Source organism: Cololabis saira, chromosome 4, assembly GCF_033807715.1.
Source record: "Cololabis saira isolate AMF1-May2022 chromosome 4, fColSai1.1, whole genome shotgun sequence".
NCBI lineage: Eukaryota > Metazoa > Chordata > Actinopteri > Beloniformes > Belonidae > Cololabis > Cololabis saira.
Genome location: NC_084590.1, coordinates 17,356,308 through 17,378,076, shown reverse-complemented (window position 1 = coordinate 17,378,076; position 21,769 = coordinate 17,356,308). Strand labels below are relative to the sequence as shown.

At 41.1% G+C, this 21,769-nt stretch overlaps 1 protein-coding gene across 1 annotated transcript in view; it reads right to left on the bottom strand.

Annotated features, from left to right (window-relative positions):
- LOC133441584 (calsyntenin-2-like) overlaps window positions 1–21,769 on the bottom strand; it is a 422,755-nt gene that overhangs the window by 42,086 nt on the left and 358,900 nt on the right. The window contains exons 9-11 of the mRNA XM_061719022.1: window positions 18,754–18,916; window positions 9,461–9,627; window positions 2,429–2,577 (exon numbers count right to left, since the gene is read on the bottom strand). Of these exons, the coding sequence (XP_061575006.1) occupies window positions 2,429–2,577; window positions 9,461–9,627; window positions 18,754–18,916 (479 nt within the window). The remainder of the gene's footprint in view (window positions 1–2,428; window positions 2,578–9,460; window positions 9,628–18,753; window positions 18,917–21,769) is intronic.

The following is a 21,769-nucleotide window of genomic DNA, read 5'->3' as shown; positions in this document are numbered from 1 at the left end:
TGAGGGGAGACGGGAGAGGAGGAGGAGGGGGGGGGGGGGGGGGGGGGCTGCGGGGCCGTTCTCGTATCGCTTTCATACAGTGTCTTGATAATTTGCAATTTAAGGCTGAGCCTACCGTTAGTTTTTAAACTGTAAAAAGTAAGGGGAAAATAAACATGATTTTGAAAAGACGGGGGGACGTGTGTCCCCCTGTTGCACCGGGGAACTCACGGCGTTCCGCGCAGCAACGGCGTGCTGCCACTCACTCGCTTTATTTTATACTATGTATTTTTCTACTTTTACTGTGACAACAAAATAATGTGGTTTTCCTGTCCTCCTCCTCATCAACAACATCTAGATCTCAGATCTCAGTGAAATTCAGTGGCACGGTGGCTCGACACGTTCATTCATTCATTCTGAAGCCAAACAGGTTGCAGGAAGCCACTGCGCATGCTCAGCAGGCTCATTCATATGCAAAATGATTCCATTTTCGGTAGAAAGTGGGCGTGTAGAGGGCGGGGATACCAGGCGGATTCACGTGCGCAGCCTTCCAGCTGGACTGTGATTTATAAAGAGAACCTTACGTGGAAGTCTGCGTGCACGCGGTTTTATAGATCCGGATTTTTTTTTGCGCCCGGCATTTTCGGCTTTTGAGCGTACGTGCACTTTTAGTATGACTCCTACGCAGTCCATTTTAAATGAGGCCCCAGTTCTTTACAGTTTCACATTAAGTGAAATTGTCCATCTTTTCTATTCCTTTCCTCCTTACTTCTTTTAGCTGAGGTGCAGCTATTGTTTTCTGTGTAAACGGTGAAGCAGCATCCATTCATAAAATTCTGCAGTGAACGCAAATCAGCTAAAAAGAAACCAAAAGCACACTTGTGTTGTTGGACATCCGCCCAGTTATCGTATTGGAACTGGCTCTGAAACGCAACGTTTCGTGCATCTGGCCACAGGTGGGACTCGCTGCAGCTGCCTAGCAACGTCTTTGTGAGACGCCTGAGTGCAACAGAGCCGTTACCGTCATTAGCAACACCTGCGCTTCCCCTGCACGAAGCCCCGGCGCGCTCATCGGCCGCTCACGCAGGTGTTCTCTCGCTGCCTGATTAGACCCGTTGTCTGGAGCGGAAAACCTCCGACCGAATTCAACCGGCTCATTCAACTGTGCACGTTTCCCCCCCGAGGTCATTCTTCCGGGGTCATTGTTATTTTTTCAGTATTGCGAAGGAGGAACATTTACACGCTGCCAGTCAAAGCCACAAAATCAATGTGTTCAATCAATTGTTGCTAAAAATTTTGAAAAAAAAAAAAAAAAAATGAAAAAAAGTACTCCCATTATTGTCTGTAAGCGTAATTATTTTCTTAATGCCTACGGCAATCAGTTTCCAAGTGTCAGCACGAAACAGATTTAATTTCCAGTGAATATTTAGGGTTTAATTTTATCTGGCCTCCTGCCATGTTGGAAGCCAGGTTTCCGGTACCTGAAGCTCCTGAACGTCTCACCGCTGAGGCCCTGCTCAGTTTTGTTTTCTGAGTGGAAATCTTTGTGCTTGTTAGGCTCTCATATCCACACGGGCAGTTAAACTCTTCCCACATCCTGCACCCCCTCAGATATACCCACTCAGCATCGCAGTGAGCAACCCGCTGTAAGAGCTTAATTTAAACAACATTTAGCAATGATGCAAGCTTAGCTTTCATTAGCATAATGTATTCCTTGATAATCTATACGCCTCCAGCCTCGATGACTCTGCTTCATTACCGGCAGCTTGTGCAGCGCACACACCAACATCCCCGCGTGCGTACGTGTACGTGCCGTCGTTAGCTGAAGTGTTTGGGCCCGCGTCCATGCATCGACCCGAAATGGAGGCAGGAGAGAGAAAAACTCAGGGCTGTGCTGCAGGGCTCTACATATATTTAAAACAATCATGAATTTTAATTTTAACCCACCGAGGGAGGCTGTTTAGGCAGCCAGCTTCTCTCCCTCTCCCTTGCATACGTGCTCAAATTCCACCCCCCCCATCCTACCCCCCCGCCGCCGCCAAACACGGCCGGAATTATTAATACATCACATGAAAATGTAAAAACCGACCCCCGGTGGCGACAGCGAACCGAAAATGCTGTGTTAAGGAAAGAGGAAGTGACAGCAGAGGGGAAGAGACGCGCAGAGGGAGGACAGCGAGGAAGATGGTGAGAAATCAATGCATCCAAAGCGAATTATTACTTCAGTCAGGCTGTGTTTGTCTGTTGTGTTCCCGGAGCACTTAACATAAGTATTGAGGTGGGATAACGCTCCGGATATCTGAGAGAAGCGGCACAGTGAAACAGAGACGGCATGAACTAAAGAAACACGCGTGAGAATACAGAGCGCGTAAGCGCGTATTGAGACAGGCAAGGGGTAGCAGAGGTAACATGAAAGAGAACAACAAGTGTTAGAAGAAGGCGTGCTTACTGAACAGTGGTGGAAATTTGCAGGCGCCGAATGCCAGGTGTGGGAAACTGTCGAGAGTTTATGTAGGAAACCTTCCTCACAGCCGTGTTGAGATTTTCCAAGTCGTCTCCCTCCATCACCAGGATAGACTGAGCTGGGTTGAAGTGGAACTAGGAACACATAAACAAAACGAATTATGAGCACAAACACCACGAAAATGTTAAACCACTTGAGGGAAAGTGCATCCCACCAACCCAACCTTCCTAAATAGTTATTTTCTACCCTTGTGAAAAACTTGACACATGTTATTTACTAAGCGGTCATGTGACCAAGGGTTGTTTTAAAATCTTTGGGTCAGGATAAATCCTTAAAACAGAAGTAAAGAAGCATTACAAGCCTTACATCACCAGCCTTCTTTGACCTCTTGAAGGCCGTGCAGCAATAAGTTAGTGACTGACACATCCAGCTGATGCATAGCAACATCTTTCCATATTTACAGTGAGTCCTTTCTTTCTGAAAGACATATTCTTAACTCTGCATGAAACCAGTGAGTTAGACCAACAAGTTAAAAGCACTCATTGCACGTGATGCGTAATGATTTGGGTATGCCTGCACAAATTAAATGAGCAGGAAGCAGCTGATACCCAGCAGGTGTGGACCTTCTGAGAGCACGAGGGAGTTGATCCTGTTAGCGATACAGACTTGCGTCAGGGTAATAAAGTTTATAGTCTTTCTCTGGGTGCTGATTAAACCCTTTAAGACTAATCTCTGTTCATTAATATTACATGTTTAGACACTTTTTCTCCCACAAAGATAATCTTTCTATGATTTGAAATGGCTAAGATGTAATTCTACACTTTTGCTCCATTTAGTATGATAGGATCTGATATGCAAATCATCCCTGCCCTTCATCTCTGCCACCTGCTGTTGCATGCTGGGAGGCAACTTGTGCTGCCTGTCTACAACAGTGAAGAGATTTCCTCTCTTTTTTCTTTTCTTTTAACACACAAAAAATATGACAAGCTGTCATCTCATCTGCTGCAGCATCTTATGTTCTTGCTGCACTCATTCTGGTAACCCCATTTAGTGTTTGCCTCCTCAATACATGTGAATGTACGGCGGCGAAATGCTCCCTGCTTTGGAATGTGAAGCTGAATTGGCAGAGAAGTGATTCAAGGGTACTAAAAACACATGACAGTGATGAAGTATTTGTTTATCAAAGTCACAAGAGAACTTCACCCAGTCAGGTACATCAGGGGGAACCACATGGAGACAATCAGGGAATAACAGCCACCTTGCTGATCGTCTTTACACCTAAAATAAGTTTGTAGGTAGTACTGCAGGATGCTGAGTGCTTCCAACATTTGTATTGTAGCTAAAAACACATCTAAAAACCTGCAAATATGGCCATTACATGAATGTTCACCAAACCACAATGAGACTATATTCAATGTTGAAAGTGATGACACTTGTTTTGAACGTATTTGCCTTTAGTGTGAGGGGCCTTGAGATGACTTGTTTTGTGAAACAGCACCAGATAAATAAACTATACATATGATCATAATACTCTGGCCGCAATATTAGAATAATTAATTTCAAAATCTTGAGAATCCCAAAGGGTTCACAAACTTCTTCATGCAAATTTACATCTGCCAATAAGAGATAGATTTAAATGAGATGAAACATCTCATTGAAGATCTTCACTGAGTTACATGTCAATATCTTTCCTTTTTGTGCAGAGACACAAACTTGTTGGAATCAGGTGATCCATCAAAGAAAACATCATGCCATGCAACCACTACACCACTTTGACTAAAACAAACACACCGGGCGTTCACTGTGATGAATCACCCATGTTTAGTCATTTTCAGCTTGTTATAAATGGACTTTCACACTGCACTGAAATAAATGAAAACCGTGGCTGGAAGGAGGAAAAGTGGTAGCCCGAGATAAATGGGATTATGTTGGTATGTCGCTTAAAACATGGAGAAAAACAAACTGGTCAATAGAATCTGCTCCCATTTGTGCACTGGTGCATTGTTTAATAGTTGGGATTTCAAGCCCGTGTTTCTCCAGAGAGGGTACACCAAGTGTCTCTCATTTCCTCAAAGTGTGTCTCAGTCAGCAGCAAGGTGACGATACTTTAGCTCTCAACGAAGCCCTTCATAAACTCCCTCTCCCCTGTCATTTTCTCATTCACACCTTTTCTTCTCTCACCGGCTCCTCTCATCTTCTGCTCTCTGTCACTATGCTCTGTGTTCATCTGCCCCTACCCTTGCCGTTTCTCCCTCCCTGCCTGTTATTCTCCTCTGCTTGTGCTGTGCCAGCCATCCACTTGCTCGGCTGAATGCTGTCCTTAAGCCTCCTGCGGACTTATTGAAGCCAGATGAGTGTGTGGCTCAGAAGAAAATGAAATGTCTCTCTAAAGATAAACTGCACTAGCCCTGGAGAGGTAGTTCTCCTCTTCTCTCCCGCAACCCTCACTTCATCCCACCTTGTCATCTGAAAAAGCCGACAAGCATCTCTTGAATGCATCACAGCACCAGGGACCCTATGGAAAGAGCTGCTGGAGGGGAAGGTGGAAAGAGAGTTAAAAGGGTTGAGGGTGGGTGGTTAAGGAGGGTTGATTTTGGTCTATACAAACCCCCATTCATCTCGTCTGCCCTCTGTCTCAGTGTGGGGAGATGGATTAGTCCAGCCAGCGAAATAGAAGATTTCAGAGAGAGTAAGAAAGCAGAGGAAGCCAGCTGATGATTTTGCATCAGAGAGTTAAAGAAGCAGCATTTTTCTGTCATCTGATATCAAATTGTGTGTTGTTTTGAGTGTGTGTGTGTGTGTGTGTGTGTGCATGTGTCTAAGTGTGTGTGTGACGAAGGAGAAGGTATGCTGAATGTTTACTAAGTGTACTTAAGAAAGCACCAGTAAGACATTGACTGCGTTTACATGCAGTCAATAACCCTTTTAAAACCTGAATATTAGCAATAACCCGGTTTTGCACAGCCATGTAAGAACCAATAACCAATTTGAATAACCCGAATTTGCTCATATTCGGGTTTTAAAACCCGAATATGACCCCATGGTTACTCCTTTTAAAACCTGAATATTCTGTCATGTAAACGCCAAACAGGATATCCCGATCAAACGGAACATGAATTTGTTTTCTGCGCATGTTCTTTTCGCAAGGAATCCAGGACGTACTTCTTGGAGAAACGGAAGACCACGCCACACTTTTGGAGTGAGGAGGAGACTAATCATTTTATAAATGTAATGAAAGATATGAACATTTTGGCATTTGTAGACGGTAGAAAGTACCGGGATAGCGAGATTTATAAGAAGGTGAGCGAAAAGTTGCGCGAAGCAGCATTTGTTTTGAATTTGGATACAGGAAGAAGAAGCGGAAATGACGGGAATTGCGGCATGACGTTCTCCGTGCGTCGCTGGTTTGATCCAGATATCCCGAATGATTAATTACCATGTAAACAGGGATAACCCTGTTTGCTCACGCATGGAAACGGAATATTCTGAATGTTTCAGTAACCAGAATATTAGCAATTACCCGAATTTTGACTGCATGTAAACCTAGTCATTCACTCCTAAATAATAAGATGAAATGAAGGGAGCAGTTTTGTGGAAAACAGTTGTTGGGTTGGAGCTGTTGAAGGATACCACCCTGGTTGCCAGCATTCTTGCTGAGAATGCTTGCTGAGTTCAAAGACTTGGACCAGGGTAAGTAACTAGGAAATAATAAATGATAACTCCTGCCAGTCTACACAGTTTCCCCACGTGTGCATTTTTCAGCTATTTTACATATTTCTTTTACAGGTACACTGCACACAGACCTTCTGCTCAAATAGGGCAAGGCAGTGTGAAAAATAAAAACAAATAATGCTTGCTCACAAAAACAGTCAGCCCACTACAGTACCCATGGTCTTTTCTTCCTCAGCCATGTTATATTACAATCTGCTAATTTTGCATTGCTGTGACAAAAGAATAAAAAATGGATGGACATCTCTGAAAAAGATGTGGCCTTGAAGGCAGCATGTGTTTTTTCTGCATTGATGCTGCCATCACAGAAGTGTAAATGACCTTCACCAAACGCAACCCCATCCCATTGCAGATATAATACCAACATTTTGAATTGTTACTGAGTCTGATTAAAAAAAAAAGAACTGGAACTGATTGGTCTGAGCAGAAAGCGCACTTCGTCTGTGCGATGGTCCCTCCCAGATGCCTCAAATCCCAGAGACATCAATGCTGCCTGTAAGCAGGATGGAGATGAGCTTTCTGCTTTCACAAGTAAAAGTCTTTGTTAATGTAGCGCTACATTATGATGCTCGAAATAAGTTTCCCACCCCTGTGATTATGCCAGCTATTGATGAATTATAATTTGCTCCAGATTCCTTAAATATTGTAACAATATTTTCCGTAAAATATTTTTTCTGTAAAAAGAGAAATGTGCAAATTCACCCATCATTGTTTGAGGAACTTTATTTTTCAAATGTTTTCATGATTATCTGAAGCATTAGTTTGAAAAACGGGAGTCCTACGACAACCTTTGCTCAATAAAGACTAAAGGCTTCTGCAGACTGCACAATGTTTGCAGTCTTATAAGATCCTTCCATCTCACACTGTACAACTGGTATCTGGTTATTATTTGATACATCAAGATCTGTGTACACAGACTGTAAACGATGATGCTCCTTTGTGTCGTAGGCTCCTACCATCGACTGTATATAACAATGTACAACGCATTCAATCACGTGTCCCACTGTTTTCTGAAAACTGGTTTTGAAGCCTGTTTTTCTTCCCACCGGGCTCAGCCATGTTGCTCAGCGAGCCGACGGGAACATGCCCACAGCCTGTCAATCAAAGTTAGCTTTGCTCCCAGCTCCTTCATCCGAACCCCACTGAAATTTCTGCAGAATTGCCGTCAGACATTATCAGTGGGATGTACTGTTTAAAAAGTCAACTCAATAGAATAGAATAGAAGCTTTGTTTGTCATTGTATTACATATACGGTGCGTCCGAAATGCCATACTAAACAGTATATACTAAAAAGTATACTTAAATTCGGCACACATTTAAGTAAATATGAGTAGTATTAATTCGGACATACTATTCAGAGCGCACACGTCACTTCCTGCCGTTGGGAGGAAGTGACGTGTCACAGTAGCAGTAGCAGCACCACTCCGCTATTTCCTGTTTATCCTGGCCGAAACAAGATGACATTATATAATATTACTTTATACGAAAATTATAATATTAATATTATATAATAATATTATTATGGGCATGCCAAGTAGTGGCAAAAGTCAAAAGTCACAGTGAACTTCAGAATGTCCACGCATTAAAACCTAAAACATAAAGAAAACTATGTTGCTAAACTTGAAAGACTCTATATATAAATTACACTTACAATACTCCAGGAGTACTTTTTAAAAGCATCAAAACTACAACAGAGCTGCCCGACATCTACCATCCCGACATCTACAACTACCTGATCAACTTTCCATCGTTCTCCTCCGGGGTTTCTCTTAAAAATGACAAAAGCCTGGAGGGGTATAAATGAACATTACGTCCTGGATTTGTGAACAACATCAGCTTTGGACTCTGTCAGCAGAGGATTATTTTATCATGACTGGAAAATTAAGTGGCACTTCATTCATTTCATTAACAAAGGCGCTAAGTAAAGGCACAACACCAACACAGTCCATGTAGGCTAATGTCATCGGCATGTTCATTAGAATCAAATGTTACAGTGGATTTTCACTGGATCAATTAGACTGTTTACTCTGTAAATCAAAATTTTATCACCTCATCCATTAATTTCATACGTCTATGATCAACAGTTATCATGCAGGTGATTTTTTTATTTATTTATTTTTTGGTGAGTCATTCACAAAGACTAAATGACCCTCATATGAAGGCATGGCTAGCGGTCAGAAAGGAGGGTGTTGTGCCTGGAGCCAACTGCAAAGCTGGATTCGGCGGGAGCTTCTCTCATGTCTCAGCTCTCTTGGTCGCATGTTTTATGGCAGAAATCTGTTTAACTCACCTCTCTGGATCTTTATGAATCCGATAAAAAGCTCTATCTGTTCCCCTTTTTCTAATATTTTGCACAACAGCTATCGGGTGTCTTTTCCACCGCTTGCCGACGCAGAAACCTCCTTCTCGCCCACTTCAGCTTCACTACTGTTTACATTCTAGAGTGGTGCATGCTGGGAATTCAAACATCCCTCTATTGTCTCTATTATCTCTATTATCTATTATCATCAGGTGGTATGTAAACACCAGGGATCAGAGATGGGTGTAGCCATGTCTCCATAATCCCCAAAATGCAGCAGTCCTCGATTAGTTTGTTTGAGGAAACATTGAGATTCAGTTTGTCACATTTAACAATGGGTCTGGTGTTGGTGATAAACATGCTGGGAAGTGGTGATTTGTGGGGTTGCCTCTTTAACCTTGCAAGTATGCCAGACTGGCAACCCTGCTTTTGCTTCCAGCATCTCCTCTGCCTCCAACGCCTGTGTAACAGCTTGCTTGCACTGTATTTCAAAACATTAAAAGGTCTTCATACTAATACTACTACTACAACTACTAATGTCATTTAGCAGTAGCTTTTATCCAAAGCGACATACATATGAGAGAACAACACAAGCAAGAAATCACAGGAGGGTCCAGCTGGATAAGTGCCGGTCAGACTGCTGAGAGCCCCGTTAGACACAGGTGCTGCCATGCAAGTGCTAGGACTTCATGTTCCTGCTACTGAATATATAGAGATGACAAGCGTGCATGCATATGAACAAAATGCATAGACAGCTATGTAGGAATATGCATTGACATGTGCATTTACAGTATGTGAGTATTATACACATGGCTGTGCTCTCTGGCTCGTAAAATGTTAATTCAGTTAACTGAAGCAAAATTATTTGACACCATGTATAACTTAGTTGGCCTGTTTAAATCACTTTTTACGATGTCATCTCTTCTTGGATTACTTTAATTATCTCCACATGCATGTGAGTGTGAGTGTGCATGTGTTTGTCTCCAAACCTTTATACTCTTATCCAGGCTCTCAAGGGAGTTAATGTCCAGTCCCTCTTTGCAGGCCTGCAGACAGGAAATAACTTTCTGACTCTCAATCTTCCCTGGTCGGATGGTCAGTCCTGATAGGCTTCCCCGGAAGTACTGAGTGAAACGTGGCTTGGTCACTTCCCCACCTACAAAAATAAAAATCATACGTACACATAAAGTGAGTGTATTACATGCATTTTTTGAAAATAGAATACATTACTGGTGTAACTTTTCATTATTTCACCACTGGTAACAGCCAACAATTTCATTGGGGTTTTGCAATATTTTGCTTAAAAAATGCAGTTATTGTTCTTCATCAAAATATATGGTTGCCTAAACTAATTTTAATAACTGTTTTTAATTAAATAATTACAATAAGTCATGCAAACATTTTCTTAAAGTTCAGGTGGATTAGTTTTAGCTGATCTTGTTTCATATAAGTCAATCTGAATGGGCCAGCAGACACTGCTGGAAAACAATAAAATGTTGACCAAAGTGACCCACAAAATAATAGTTTGTGAATGCATTTTATCCCATTGCATTTAAACAAGTCTAACCAGGCTGTTTGTGATTGCTAACCCAAACAAAGTGGCTAAATATAGTCAGGAAAAAGTTGTGTCCTGGTCTCAAATTGGTCCCAATAAGGACTTTGTGACTTGTTAAAGTAAGCACTTCATAATGAGATCTGTTGTGCCTGTATAAATGGTGACAGCTTACCAGTAGACTGAGAAGGTAACTAATGGTTCATGCGTATGGAAAGCATCCCGGATTACACCTACAGAAAATCCCAATAACCATATGCATGTTTTGTGCTACAATGCAGTGATTGAAGCTGCAGTGTGATGCTACGAAAGTCCACTTGTTACCCAGCTCTATGCTACATAACGGTAACAAAAGTCAATACATTTAAAGCCTGTGCTCTGGACTCTAAAAAGGCCGGGGTCAGCAAGAGGAGCAAGAGGAGTCTCCAAACCATTCATTAGCTGAAAGGTTACCGTAGCTCTGGGTATCAAAACTTCACCTTTGCATTCCTTTCATTTATTTCCTGTTCCTCCATATCTCTAATTCTGGCAGTAATCCACTGAAACACTTCTCATCTGACATTGCAGAGCAATGACACGTGAGGTGCATACAAGGAAAGAAACAATTTATCAGTCTCTCAACATACTTTTGGTGACACTTCATTCACATATATCTGTACACCTTATAAACATAACCAAAACCAACATCTCCATATAATACTCCACAGTACGAGTGTGACTACATATTACAAATGAAAAAGAGAAGAAAGCTAGATACAGCGAATAAAGTACTAGTGAGAGACCACTTGTCTAAGCGTTAGGCACATTGTTATCATGAAAAGGCATGCAGGCATTTGTTCACTTGAATAAAATTTGTAGATACACTTACTTATCAGTCAAGTCAAGATTGGAAAGTTGACAGAGTGTAAATTCTGTGTTACTCTAAATTATTGTTTGAGAATATAGCCAGCAGCTCACTCGACCTTTAGACCTCGCTGAGACATGTATTTGAAAGATGCAACAAATGTGATCCGAGATCCAAAATCAGATCAAGATCTACCTCACTCTAAAGACACTTGGCCTGACTCAACTCCTAACTGCATAAGATGAACACGCTGTGGGAATATTTCTTTATTCTAGGAAGACTCTTTTACAATTTAAATTGGGAACAGTCAGTTCTGAGAAATTCTTCTCATTATTGCCATTTAATCAGTTTGGCTTACTGCTCAAAGTACAAGTATTGAATACACAGTTCTAACACAAGCCTTGGCCCACCAGTCAGCAAACTTTGCAGCCTTGACATGGAAAGCTCACCTAGTGCTTTCCATATTAAGGGATGCTGAAAGATTTTGTTTGGGTACCAAAGTAGCTGGTAAAATCCTTAATTCGAAACCTTCAAATACTTCCCTCAAGAACTCCTAATTCCCTGATAATGGTGCAGGGATATCTGCCATGCTCTAGAGGCTCTGAAAGCTCAGTCAGCACACAGAGACACAACTGACCAATACTGGAAACACTGGAGTGCAGCATCTTCAGCCTTGGAGTTTAAATCTTCACTGTGACTGCTGACCTGCGGAAACAGCGAGTGCGGTGACTAGTCAGATGGAGTTCCCTTATCATCATGGGGCAGACAGAAAAGACTTACAAGCTGACGTGATCTCTCCAGGGTTTTTTATCAACTCACTAAATTATCAGTTTGCACGCCTGCCTTCCAACATGAAACACTGAGAATCCTTGTTCTGAGTGGACACATGGAAATACTATGTGGTGACAACTATAACTCCAACACGTGAACTCTCTCCACACCTTAAATATTTCTGTCGTCACACCCCCCCCTCTCTCTCTGTCTCTCTTACACACTCCCAAGTATTTTCGCCTCAGGAATTTAGCTTTAGCTAATTTCAGCACACCTGCAAGGCAACTTATTTACTTGCTTGCAAATTAAAGGAAGAATTTTGTAGGAGTGAGCAGTCAATTTGCATAAAAATGTTAAGAAATGACTTTTCCACCAAACTGGAGTTGTACTGTTCGAGCACCCATCAAAGATGCAGCATACAAGATGTATGTTAATGTGAGTGTATTTATCTAATGATGTAACTTTAAAAAAGGCCATGGCATGTTCATGTACTCGTTACTACAGTCCAAGAAAAAAAAAGATATCCAAGCTTACTAAATAAATAAATAAATGCTCATGTGTTACACTGTTTGAGCTTACGCTAGAAAGCTTCTGAAACGTTGGCATCAGGTGAGAAATCTTTCCTCCAGGGCATGCTGCTTTTAGTATTTCAGCAAAACACATCTAATGCAAGACTTTTTTTTTACCACTACTGTTCCCTCCCAAAATGGCTAAAGTAGGAGAACTTAAAAGTCAGCGTTTTTCACGTTTAGCTTCTGCTAGTTTAATTTAGCTTAATTAGATAGTCAGATTAAAAGGGCTTTATCCATACATCTACAAAACCTGAAGTTATTAAATGTATTCCCTCTTCTCTGTTCTTAACTTAGTTGGGACTTTCTTCCGCTTTTTCTTAAGATGACCCCTATTTGCTTTAAATTACCTCTACAGATGTTATCAATTGATGTTGCAGCCAGAATCAATTAAGATCCCAAAAGGATGATAAAAAGGCGTGAAAAAAACAGAGGTGATGCTTTTAATGAGATGTTGTGGAGTGAAAATGATGTGCATGATGGAGCACTTTTCAGACACTGTGTAGCTGTGCAGATCTTCGCTTCTTTGCATAATTTCTAAATAAGAAAGTAGAAAGACAATCAGAAAGATCATTAATCAACCATAAGGAAGAGATGTGAGTGCTCACTTACTGTGTGATTTAGTCTAGTGGCAATGCAGCAAAGCATGTGGGCTTACATCTATCCAGTGTACTGTGTTTGTGTTTGTGCACCAGTGTGAGAGTCTTACTTCTATGTTTGCCGCTGCAATAAACCAAGTCAGAAAGGCAAAGCTGCAGTGTGTTCTTACACAGTCACGGGAAGGAAAGAATGAATGAAGGTGATGGGGATTCTGTTACTGTCACACACTTCTGAGGAAGAGTTTGACAGGAGGTAAACATGGGCTGACTAAATGACAGGCGCACAGCCAGTTCTTGTTGTCTGACGTGAAGCATGAAGACTTAAAACATTTTTTAGCACGGGAGAAATTGTTCAAATGCATGCACACTACAGCCAGATAAGGGTGGATGTTGTGGAGCTTAAGATACTAAATCCTTGGGACAGAGTATGTCTAACACAAATCAAATAGTAAATGTTACATGAGCTACGTTTATAGAGTGCTTTTACCCTACAAGTCAGATTCATTCATTCATACAGCACTTTTGTCTGTATAGTTTTCCTTTATTTGAGGCAGCGCTCATTCACTATCTTACACATTTGCATTGTGCCACTGTTTGCAGGGCCACTGTGGGATTCAGTCTTGTCCACAGACACATTGACACATATATAGCAAAGGCCAAACACGGATTCATCGATCTTCAATTTGGCAGAAAACTGCGACAGCCACTCCAAACACACATACACGCATACCGTTGTTGAGTCCTGCTAGACCAGGGGTCGGCAACCCGCGGCTCTAGAGCCGCATGCGGCTCTTTAGCGCCGCCCTAGTGGCTCCTTGAGCTTTTTCAAAAATGTTTCACCTTTTTTTCCCCTTTTTCTTATTTTTTGCTTCTTTTTTTCTTCCTTTTTTTCTCTTTCTTTTCTTTTTTTTCTCTTTTTTTCCTTTTTTTCTTTCTTTTCTTGTTTTTTTTGCTTTTTTTCCTTTTTTTCCCTTTTTTCTTCTTTTTTTCTTCCTTTTTTTCTCTTTCTTTGTCTTTATTTTCTCTTTTTTCTCTTTTTTCCTTTTTTTTCTCTTTCTTTTCTTGTTTTTTTTTCTTTTTTCTTCTTTCTTTCCTTTTTTCCACTTTTTTTCTTCCTTTTTCCTTTCCTTTTTAATCTCGACATTTCGACTTTTTTCTCCACATTTTGACTTTTTTTCGACATTTCTCCTTTCACCATTTGTGTTCATTCTAAGGCTTTCATTTTTTACGGCTCCAGACATATTCGTTTTTTGTGTTTTTGGTCCAATATGGCTCTTTCAACATTTTGGGTTGCCGACCCCTGTGCTAGACTGTTTACATTGCTTTTTAGCAGGACTGAATGACAGTATGAGCATAATAAAAGTATAAAAGTTTATTCAGAAGAAGTGGATATTTGTATCATACATGCTACAATTGTACCAATGGTAGCATGTCCTGCTGTCGGCTGTTTTTGGTTCCCACCGTTGTTGGGTCTGCGTGCTTTCTTGTGCCACAATTAAACCAGCTGGAGATGCAGCCTGGTGGCACAGTAGAGCTTTCAACACACACAGATCTTAAGCAAAACAATGACGGGCCATCAGCGGGCATTTCCATCATCAGCTAGCAACAGCCTATCAACTGAACTGACATCAAACATGGGTGCAGGTGTGCATTCGTTTGCATCATAAACACTGTAGGCCAGTTACACTTCTCATTAGCTGTGACTAACTGCAACATACCGAGTTTAACCCACAGCTGCATTTGAAACATAATGTGAATGCATTGTCTCAAGAAATACAGGTTCGGCTGATTTACAGCTTAACTGTCTGCACAGAGCTGAAGTTAGTTTTGTTTTATAGCTTTAGATTCAGCAGTGGCCCATTTGCCGAATCTGAAGCTACATAACTACCTTCAGCTGCGAAGTCCATACAATTTTGAGATTTTTACCTGTTCAAGTTAGTACAGTCTGTTTTCTTTCTTTTTTTTTTGGAAATCTCAGATTTTTATGACTGTACGGATCTAAATAAGGGTGGCCATTACAAAATGAGAGTCTGATTGTGTTAAAAAAAACTTACTGGGACTCATGTTACAACTCACCTGTGTCAGCTTAAAACAAACATTATACATTAAAATACATAATTAAGTATAACAAAACATCAAATAGCATTGAAATACATAAAAAAGTAATTTGTCTTCAGTTGGGTTTAGGTACCTCACTGCAAAGACTCTCCTAAGAAAGTAAAAAAATGTGGTTTCAAGAAAATTAGGAGACTATTTCAGAAAATGTTGCTAGTTTCTTGTTTCTTGTTGTTTCTTTCTAGTTGCTTTTTTTTTAAATGTCAGTTTTGAATAGATTTAGGAATATTAGGCTGTTTTGCAGTGCACATTAGTGGAAAGATTACTGTAAAACATTTTCCATGTTGTGGTAATTAGTTTCATGACGCCTAAAGCCGTCTTTAACCCTTCCTCTTCCCCATTCACACTACTTAGTGTGTCAATTATAATAAAGTTTATAATAAAGAATATAATAAAATAACATTCGTGCAACCGTGAAAATTTCCCCTTGCAGGATAAATAAAGGTTATTCTACTCGATTATTTATAATCAACTTTATTACAATTGACAAAGTAAGTAGTGTGAAATCTAGTTGTCATATAGTTACACTTTACAGTTACAAACATCATCCTGTTGAAACTATATGCCATCACTTACTGAGAGAAATGCTCACAGATCAAGTTTTCTGTCACAAGTCATGAATTCTTTTATGTTTGTAATGAGTTTGTGGAGAATGCTGTGTTGCTATACTGAAGGAGTTCAAAGCATCTACGGCGTTATCATCACATATGACATGCTATAATATGATTACATCGTATTAGGGTAACTTAAAAGCCCATCATGTAACATAAAGCACAATAAATCAGTAACCTGGGGGTAACTGATGTTATGAACATCTGCTCTTTCTCTTGGAAAGTGACAACAAGGAGCAGTAAGCAGCAGCAGACCTGGGATGATAAAGTTAACAATAATCATTTTTATTGTCGCTGTGAGGACAGAACTACATGTGACAATGTATCAAGTATTTTAGGAAGAGAATTCTCATCCTTTGAAAATGTAGAGCTGACAGCCTTCACCGCTCACGGCTGTGACTGGTTTATCTGGGTTTTAAGTTTTGAGTAGTTAAAAATCCGACTTGGTTTGAGACAGAATCTTTGATTCTGCAACTGCCAAAAAAATATTATCGCGTTTTTATTCTGTCTTCTGTATATAGTTGCTGTAACCAAACTAGATCTTATCATACACCAGGGTGTTGTGTGGGGTAGTCACTGTTGCTGGTTTTGTATCTGGTCACAAGGATACTTCTGCTGACAAGGAAGGGAATGCCATTCGGACAGACAGGGCATCATGCTGGAAAAGCAGAGCACTAATGATTGTTAACAAATCTTAAATAGCAAACGAGAACTGAGTCTCAGCTGTGTTGAGACAGAATTCAATTCAAGCCTCAAGTCACTCAACCAAAATATTTGTCCTCAGGCTGAGTTAAACATTTCCTTGTCTTTATCTTCTCTGCTTTCAAAAAGGTTATTAATCACACATCTTGCTAACCACAGAGAGAAGCCCTATTTTCTGTCGGATGGATCCTTCTACTGTGATATTGTTATCAGGGCTGCACATAATTATTTTGGTCTGGTGCTCAGAGGAGCCCCTGGATATGTGACTTGGGGCTCCAAAAACGCGGTGACCCGTCTCGCCGGATCGATAAAAGAGGGATGCAGGAATAAGTTATAGGCAAAATTATATTTATTCACTTATAAAGATGAATGGCTCAATATGGTCCTTTACAAAGTTAATTTATTTCAATAATTCAACTAGAATATGGTGTAAAAGTTAATCTATTTCAATAATTCAACTTAAAAGGTGAAACTAATATATTACCTAGTCTTATTACATGCAAAGCAAGATATATTGAACCTTTATTTGTTATAATTTTGATGATGCAATTGTTTATTGATTTCATAAAATATTCTCTAATTTATTTTTTATTTGGGGTTTTCATAAACTGTGAGCCATAATCAGAGAGCAGCGTCTTGCTGGTGCAGGAAACTGCACGCAGTGACGGACACTGGCTGATTTATGGTTCCGCGTTGCACCAACGCAGAGCTTACGGGGTGGGATACGCGGGAACGCGAACGTACGGTGCGCGTCGCCGCGTAACATCTTGCAGCCACTTCTCGGCGAACACACGTTTTCTGTTCGATTCGGGTAGTGGTTCAGTTTGGCGTCTCTTTGTAGTTGGTGGTGGTGGAACGCCAAAATAATTACTTAAATTACTTAATGGCGCTTGCTTCTTGGACATTTTGACGAGACGTGTCGGGGTTTGTTCAGTAAAGCTGATCCTTACCTCTCTTCCTGCCCAACCCACCGCCTCCACGAGCATGGAGGGGGAGTAAGGACGCGCTGTGATTGGCCAGTACCAACTTTGAGTGGCAGTTCTGGGGAAAAGCTCTCGCAATAGATTTTTTAATATTAGTATTCTGGTCTGGCCACAACCAATAATATGAGCCCCAGCTGTTGGTACGCAAAAGCGCTTCGCAGCACAAGATTGACAGCGCACTGTGGATTTTGACGGCGCATGCGCTCTGGCGGCCCACTTATGTGCAGCCCTGACTGTTATGCTGCTAAACACTGATATGTGTTTCAGCAGCTGTTAATAGTTGTTTGAAGCAAGTTTAATTACAAATTGTACAGAATGATGCCCCAAAATCTGGTCACACTGCAAAAGAGTGGCTGCTTTGGATAAATACATGAATTATAATAAGTCTAGAGTCAATTCATTTGCTGTGGTCAGGACAGAATCAGTTCTCATTATACAATGCTGACTGGCCATTTATGTGTTGTGAACCGTGAAATTAATTCATTAAATTGAATTAAATACAGCACAATTTCGCTGTACTGTTTAGAGGTGACAGATCGTTTTATTTATTTTACCATCACACTCCGTCATGTTGTAGTCTGTCTGAACCTTCAATCACCAGCTGACGGCTTCCGTGTTAACCCAACCAGTTAGAACAAAACGCAAAGATAATCACTCAGTTCTGCAAGTGTTTCCTCTGTTCTTGATACAGATTCGAGCTGAAGCTTCAGCAGTCGGTCAGACAACAGATGAGCTCATCTTTGTAACGTCTTTGCAATCAATAAGCTGAACACTTATAGCCTGGCACTTTTAAAAGGCAATCTGCTGTGGCTAATGGCTTATGTTAAGATTTCAGTATCGCCTTTGTGACTCTTTAGTGAAGCTTAGCCCCCATTGTGAAATAGCCACCATAGTCTCTTAACTCCCTTTTCTATTCAAGGCCCTTAATCCTCCCAAAGGCATGCTGTACAATCTTCTGTGAAAGAAATGGGAGGGCGAGGCAGAAGGAGGAGGCGAGGGGCGGGTGGGGTGGTCTTTGCCACAGATGAAAGCGACATAAGATGACCCGCTCTTGCTCCCCAGACAAAGAGATAACTTTATCTGAGGCAAAGCATCACTGAGCAGTCTCATTTGGGCCATCGAATCAAAGGCACAGCGTACTGAGTGAAAAGTGCCCGCTTCTCTGTCCATGTGCAATTAGTGGCAGCAATCAGTTAGAGGACAGTTTAATTGGGAGCCTTCATTCAGTCTGGTTCAGTCGTTTGTCAAAGGCGGCCTAAGTGCTGTGCTTAATTACATTGTTCATTCAAGGCCAACGAACACGTTCCATGCTCAGACTTGCTTTGTAATATCACTTCTATATTAGTATTCTTGAAGTTTTTCACAAGTGGAAGCGGCAGCTGTACAGTATCTGGAATTCAGCCCTTACTTTGACTTTTAGGTCAAAAGTTTTGGTTCATTTATTGTCTTTTCAAAAAATTCCTGCAAGGTTATTCATTTGTAAAATGAGGAACCTGCAGAACAATTTGGCACCAGTGTCATCTTCCATTCACTCACCTTGCCAGCAGGCGCCAACAGTGAGCTGCACATCAATCTGCGATGGGTGGATGGGCCAGTCGTCCGTCACCAGATAGGGATCGTAGGAGACTCCGTCCACGTACAGCGTCACCGCTGGGAACTCCACGTTGATGACGTAATAATGCCACTCCTTGTCACATATCTGAGGAGAGGGACCCCATCATGAATGAAAACTGTTGTGTATTAAACAGTTGTTCAGGAAAAGTCTGACATGTTCTGAATACTAATGTGAACGTTAAATAAAACCTCTAACTGCTGTGATACCCAAAATGTTTTAAAGTAAATGTAGTCTTTCCACTGGATTCCTTTCTTACGTGTATTATATTCAGAGCTGAGAGAGCATCCTGCATTTGCAAGAAACCAGGTACACAGCCCATCATATATTTGGAATATTATAGAGTGATCATATTTTAATGAAGTCAGATGATACAGAACTGTTAGCTAAACTTCAGGGACATCAAAGACTGGATGTCCACTAATGTTTTACTTCTAAATCCAGACAAAACAGAGCTTGTTACTTTTGGTCCCAAGCATCTTAGGAAGGGATTAGATGGTGATGCGATGGCCTCCAGTACAACTCTGAGAAGCCTTGGTGTTGTTTTCAATCAAGATTTGTCGTTTAAACAGCATATTAATCATGTTTGTAAAACAGCATTTTTCCATCTCCGTAATATCCCAAAGATCAGTAACATCCTCTCCCAGAGTGATGCGGAAAAAACTAGTTCACACGTTTATATCTTCTAGACTAGATTATGTGTTATTAGCAGGATGTCCAAGTAATTCTCTGAATATCCTCCAGCTGATCCAAAATGCAGCAGCGAGTGCTGACAGGAATCAGCAAGAGAGACCATGTTTCTCCTGTGTTAGCTCCATTGGCTCCCCGTAAAACTCAGAATCCAATTCAAAATTGTATTACTTGCATATAAAGCCCAAAACGGCTTAGCTCCGCGATATTTTCAAGACCTAATAGTACCTTATGTTCCTAATAGATCTCGGAGAAGTTCTCGGAGGGCAGGTTTACTTGTAGTTCCTAGAGTATCCAAATGTAGATCTGGAGGACGATCTTCTGCTATCAGGAACCGTTACTACCAATCTGGGTTAAGGAGGCTGACACCACCTCCAAACTTAAAACATTTCTGTTTAGTAAAGCTCTAGTTAGTGTTTAGTAAACCTCTAGTTAGTGTTAGTAAAGCTCTAGTTAGTGTTTAGTAAAGCTCTAGTTAGTGTTTAGTAAACCTCTAGTTAGTGTTCAGTAAACCTCTAGTTAGTGGACTAGGGTCAGTAGTCGTAGCTGCAGCTGCAGGACCAGACTAGAGCAGCTGGTCTGAAACAGAGCTTCATCCTAGATATGCTGCTATAGAGCTACGCTGCAGGGAGACTCCAACATGATCCACTGAGCGGTGCCCATCACTCCTCCTTCTCTTTCCTTTCTCAGTTATTAAAGGAGCTGTATGTAAGAGCAATAATAAAACGAATCATAAAATGACCCCGATATGTCAACAGACAATTAAAAATCATGTTCATTTCAAATACTTATGTCACTGACAACAGCACTCAAGCCAGGATATTCCAGTGTAAAAAGAGGAGTTGCAGCCCTAAACTGATGTTTATGTTGTCATTTGTTGTCATGTTGTTTTGGCCTGAAGCTCCACCCTCCACCTATCTCCCAATCACCAAGTCAGTATTGTTTCGGCATCCGGGTTGCCAGCTCGGCTCTAATTATCGCAGCCATGGCAGCCTACGTTCCTGCTGCATTCTGCAGCCTACCTGGCAACCTCTGGTCGGGGGGAGGAGGGGGAGGGTACACGCCGCTCAACAATATTTTGAAAGTGACTGCAGTACCAGTTTTGGACATTTCTTACAGACGGCTCCTTTAATTATAGGTATCTCATAACCATCACTGTTCTCCATTGTTCTTGTAGTTTAGTGCTGGTCTGCCCCCCGCCCTCCCTCTCCTTTTCTCTTCTTTGTATGTTTGCAGGCCAGCTTCAGGAGCTACAGTCCCCCCCGTAACCCCCCCCCCGCCCCCCTCTGACCACCTTAGTGTCTACATCTGTTTATATAGTCATCCCTGTAGTAAACCAGTTAGCCATTGTGTCTGTGTCTCTCCTTTCTCTGTTCTTCATTCTCTCTGTCTGTCCTTTTTCCTGCTCTACTCAGCTGGCCTCCGGCAGGATGGCCCTCCCTTATGATCCAGGTTTCTTCCCTCCTAAAGGGGGGTTTTCCTTGCCACTGTTTGGCTTAAGGTTTTTTTTCCCACTAGTGGAGTTTTTTTTACCTGCCATTGTTTATGTTTATGTAATAATTACTCTGGGGTCATGTTATGGGTCTCTGGAAAGATCCAAGAGACAACCTATGATGTAGTAGTAGACACTATATAAATAAAATTGAACTGAATTAATGATAGTAAAATGAATCTTTGTACAATCAGTATAAACATAATAAAAGTGGTTTTCAAAATACAGACCCTAAATATATACCTTTAAGCATAATGTCAGTGCAGAGATCGTGCATTACTCGAGCAAGAAAGGCATCTGATTACAAAACTGGAGTAAGATGGGACGGACAATAAGAAGAGTATGCCTCTGAAAAGTTGCAGAAATAGTTTTACCCATAGGTTAGAAACCCAGAAATCCATATAATTAACCCCAAAGGCCACAGAGGGCATGCTTAAACAACTTAGAATTAAACACAAGAATTATAAGTTGAAATTTGCCTTTCAGAGGCAAGAAAAGCCATAGTGTCTCAATTAGGAAATAACATCTAACATGTACTGATGAATAATGGTGCCTAATATCTCAGAAGCAACAGTCCTCATGCAGCCGGTCCTGTTCAACTTCCAATTACAGCCACACATTCTCTACAAAGAAAACAGCAAACAAACAAACAACAAATCCTTATATGATCAGGTTTTAGCCATGCAAAATATATTGAGTTGTCTGACTGAAATGTGATCATGAATGTCTGGCATAGACCAAAGCAGTTACCAGACCTA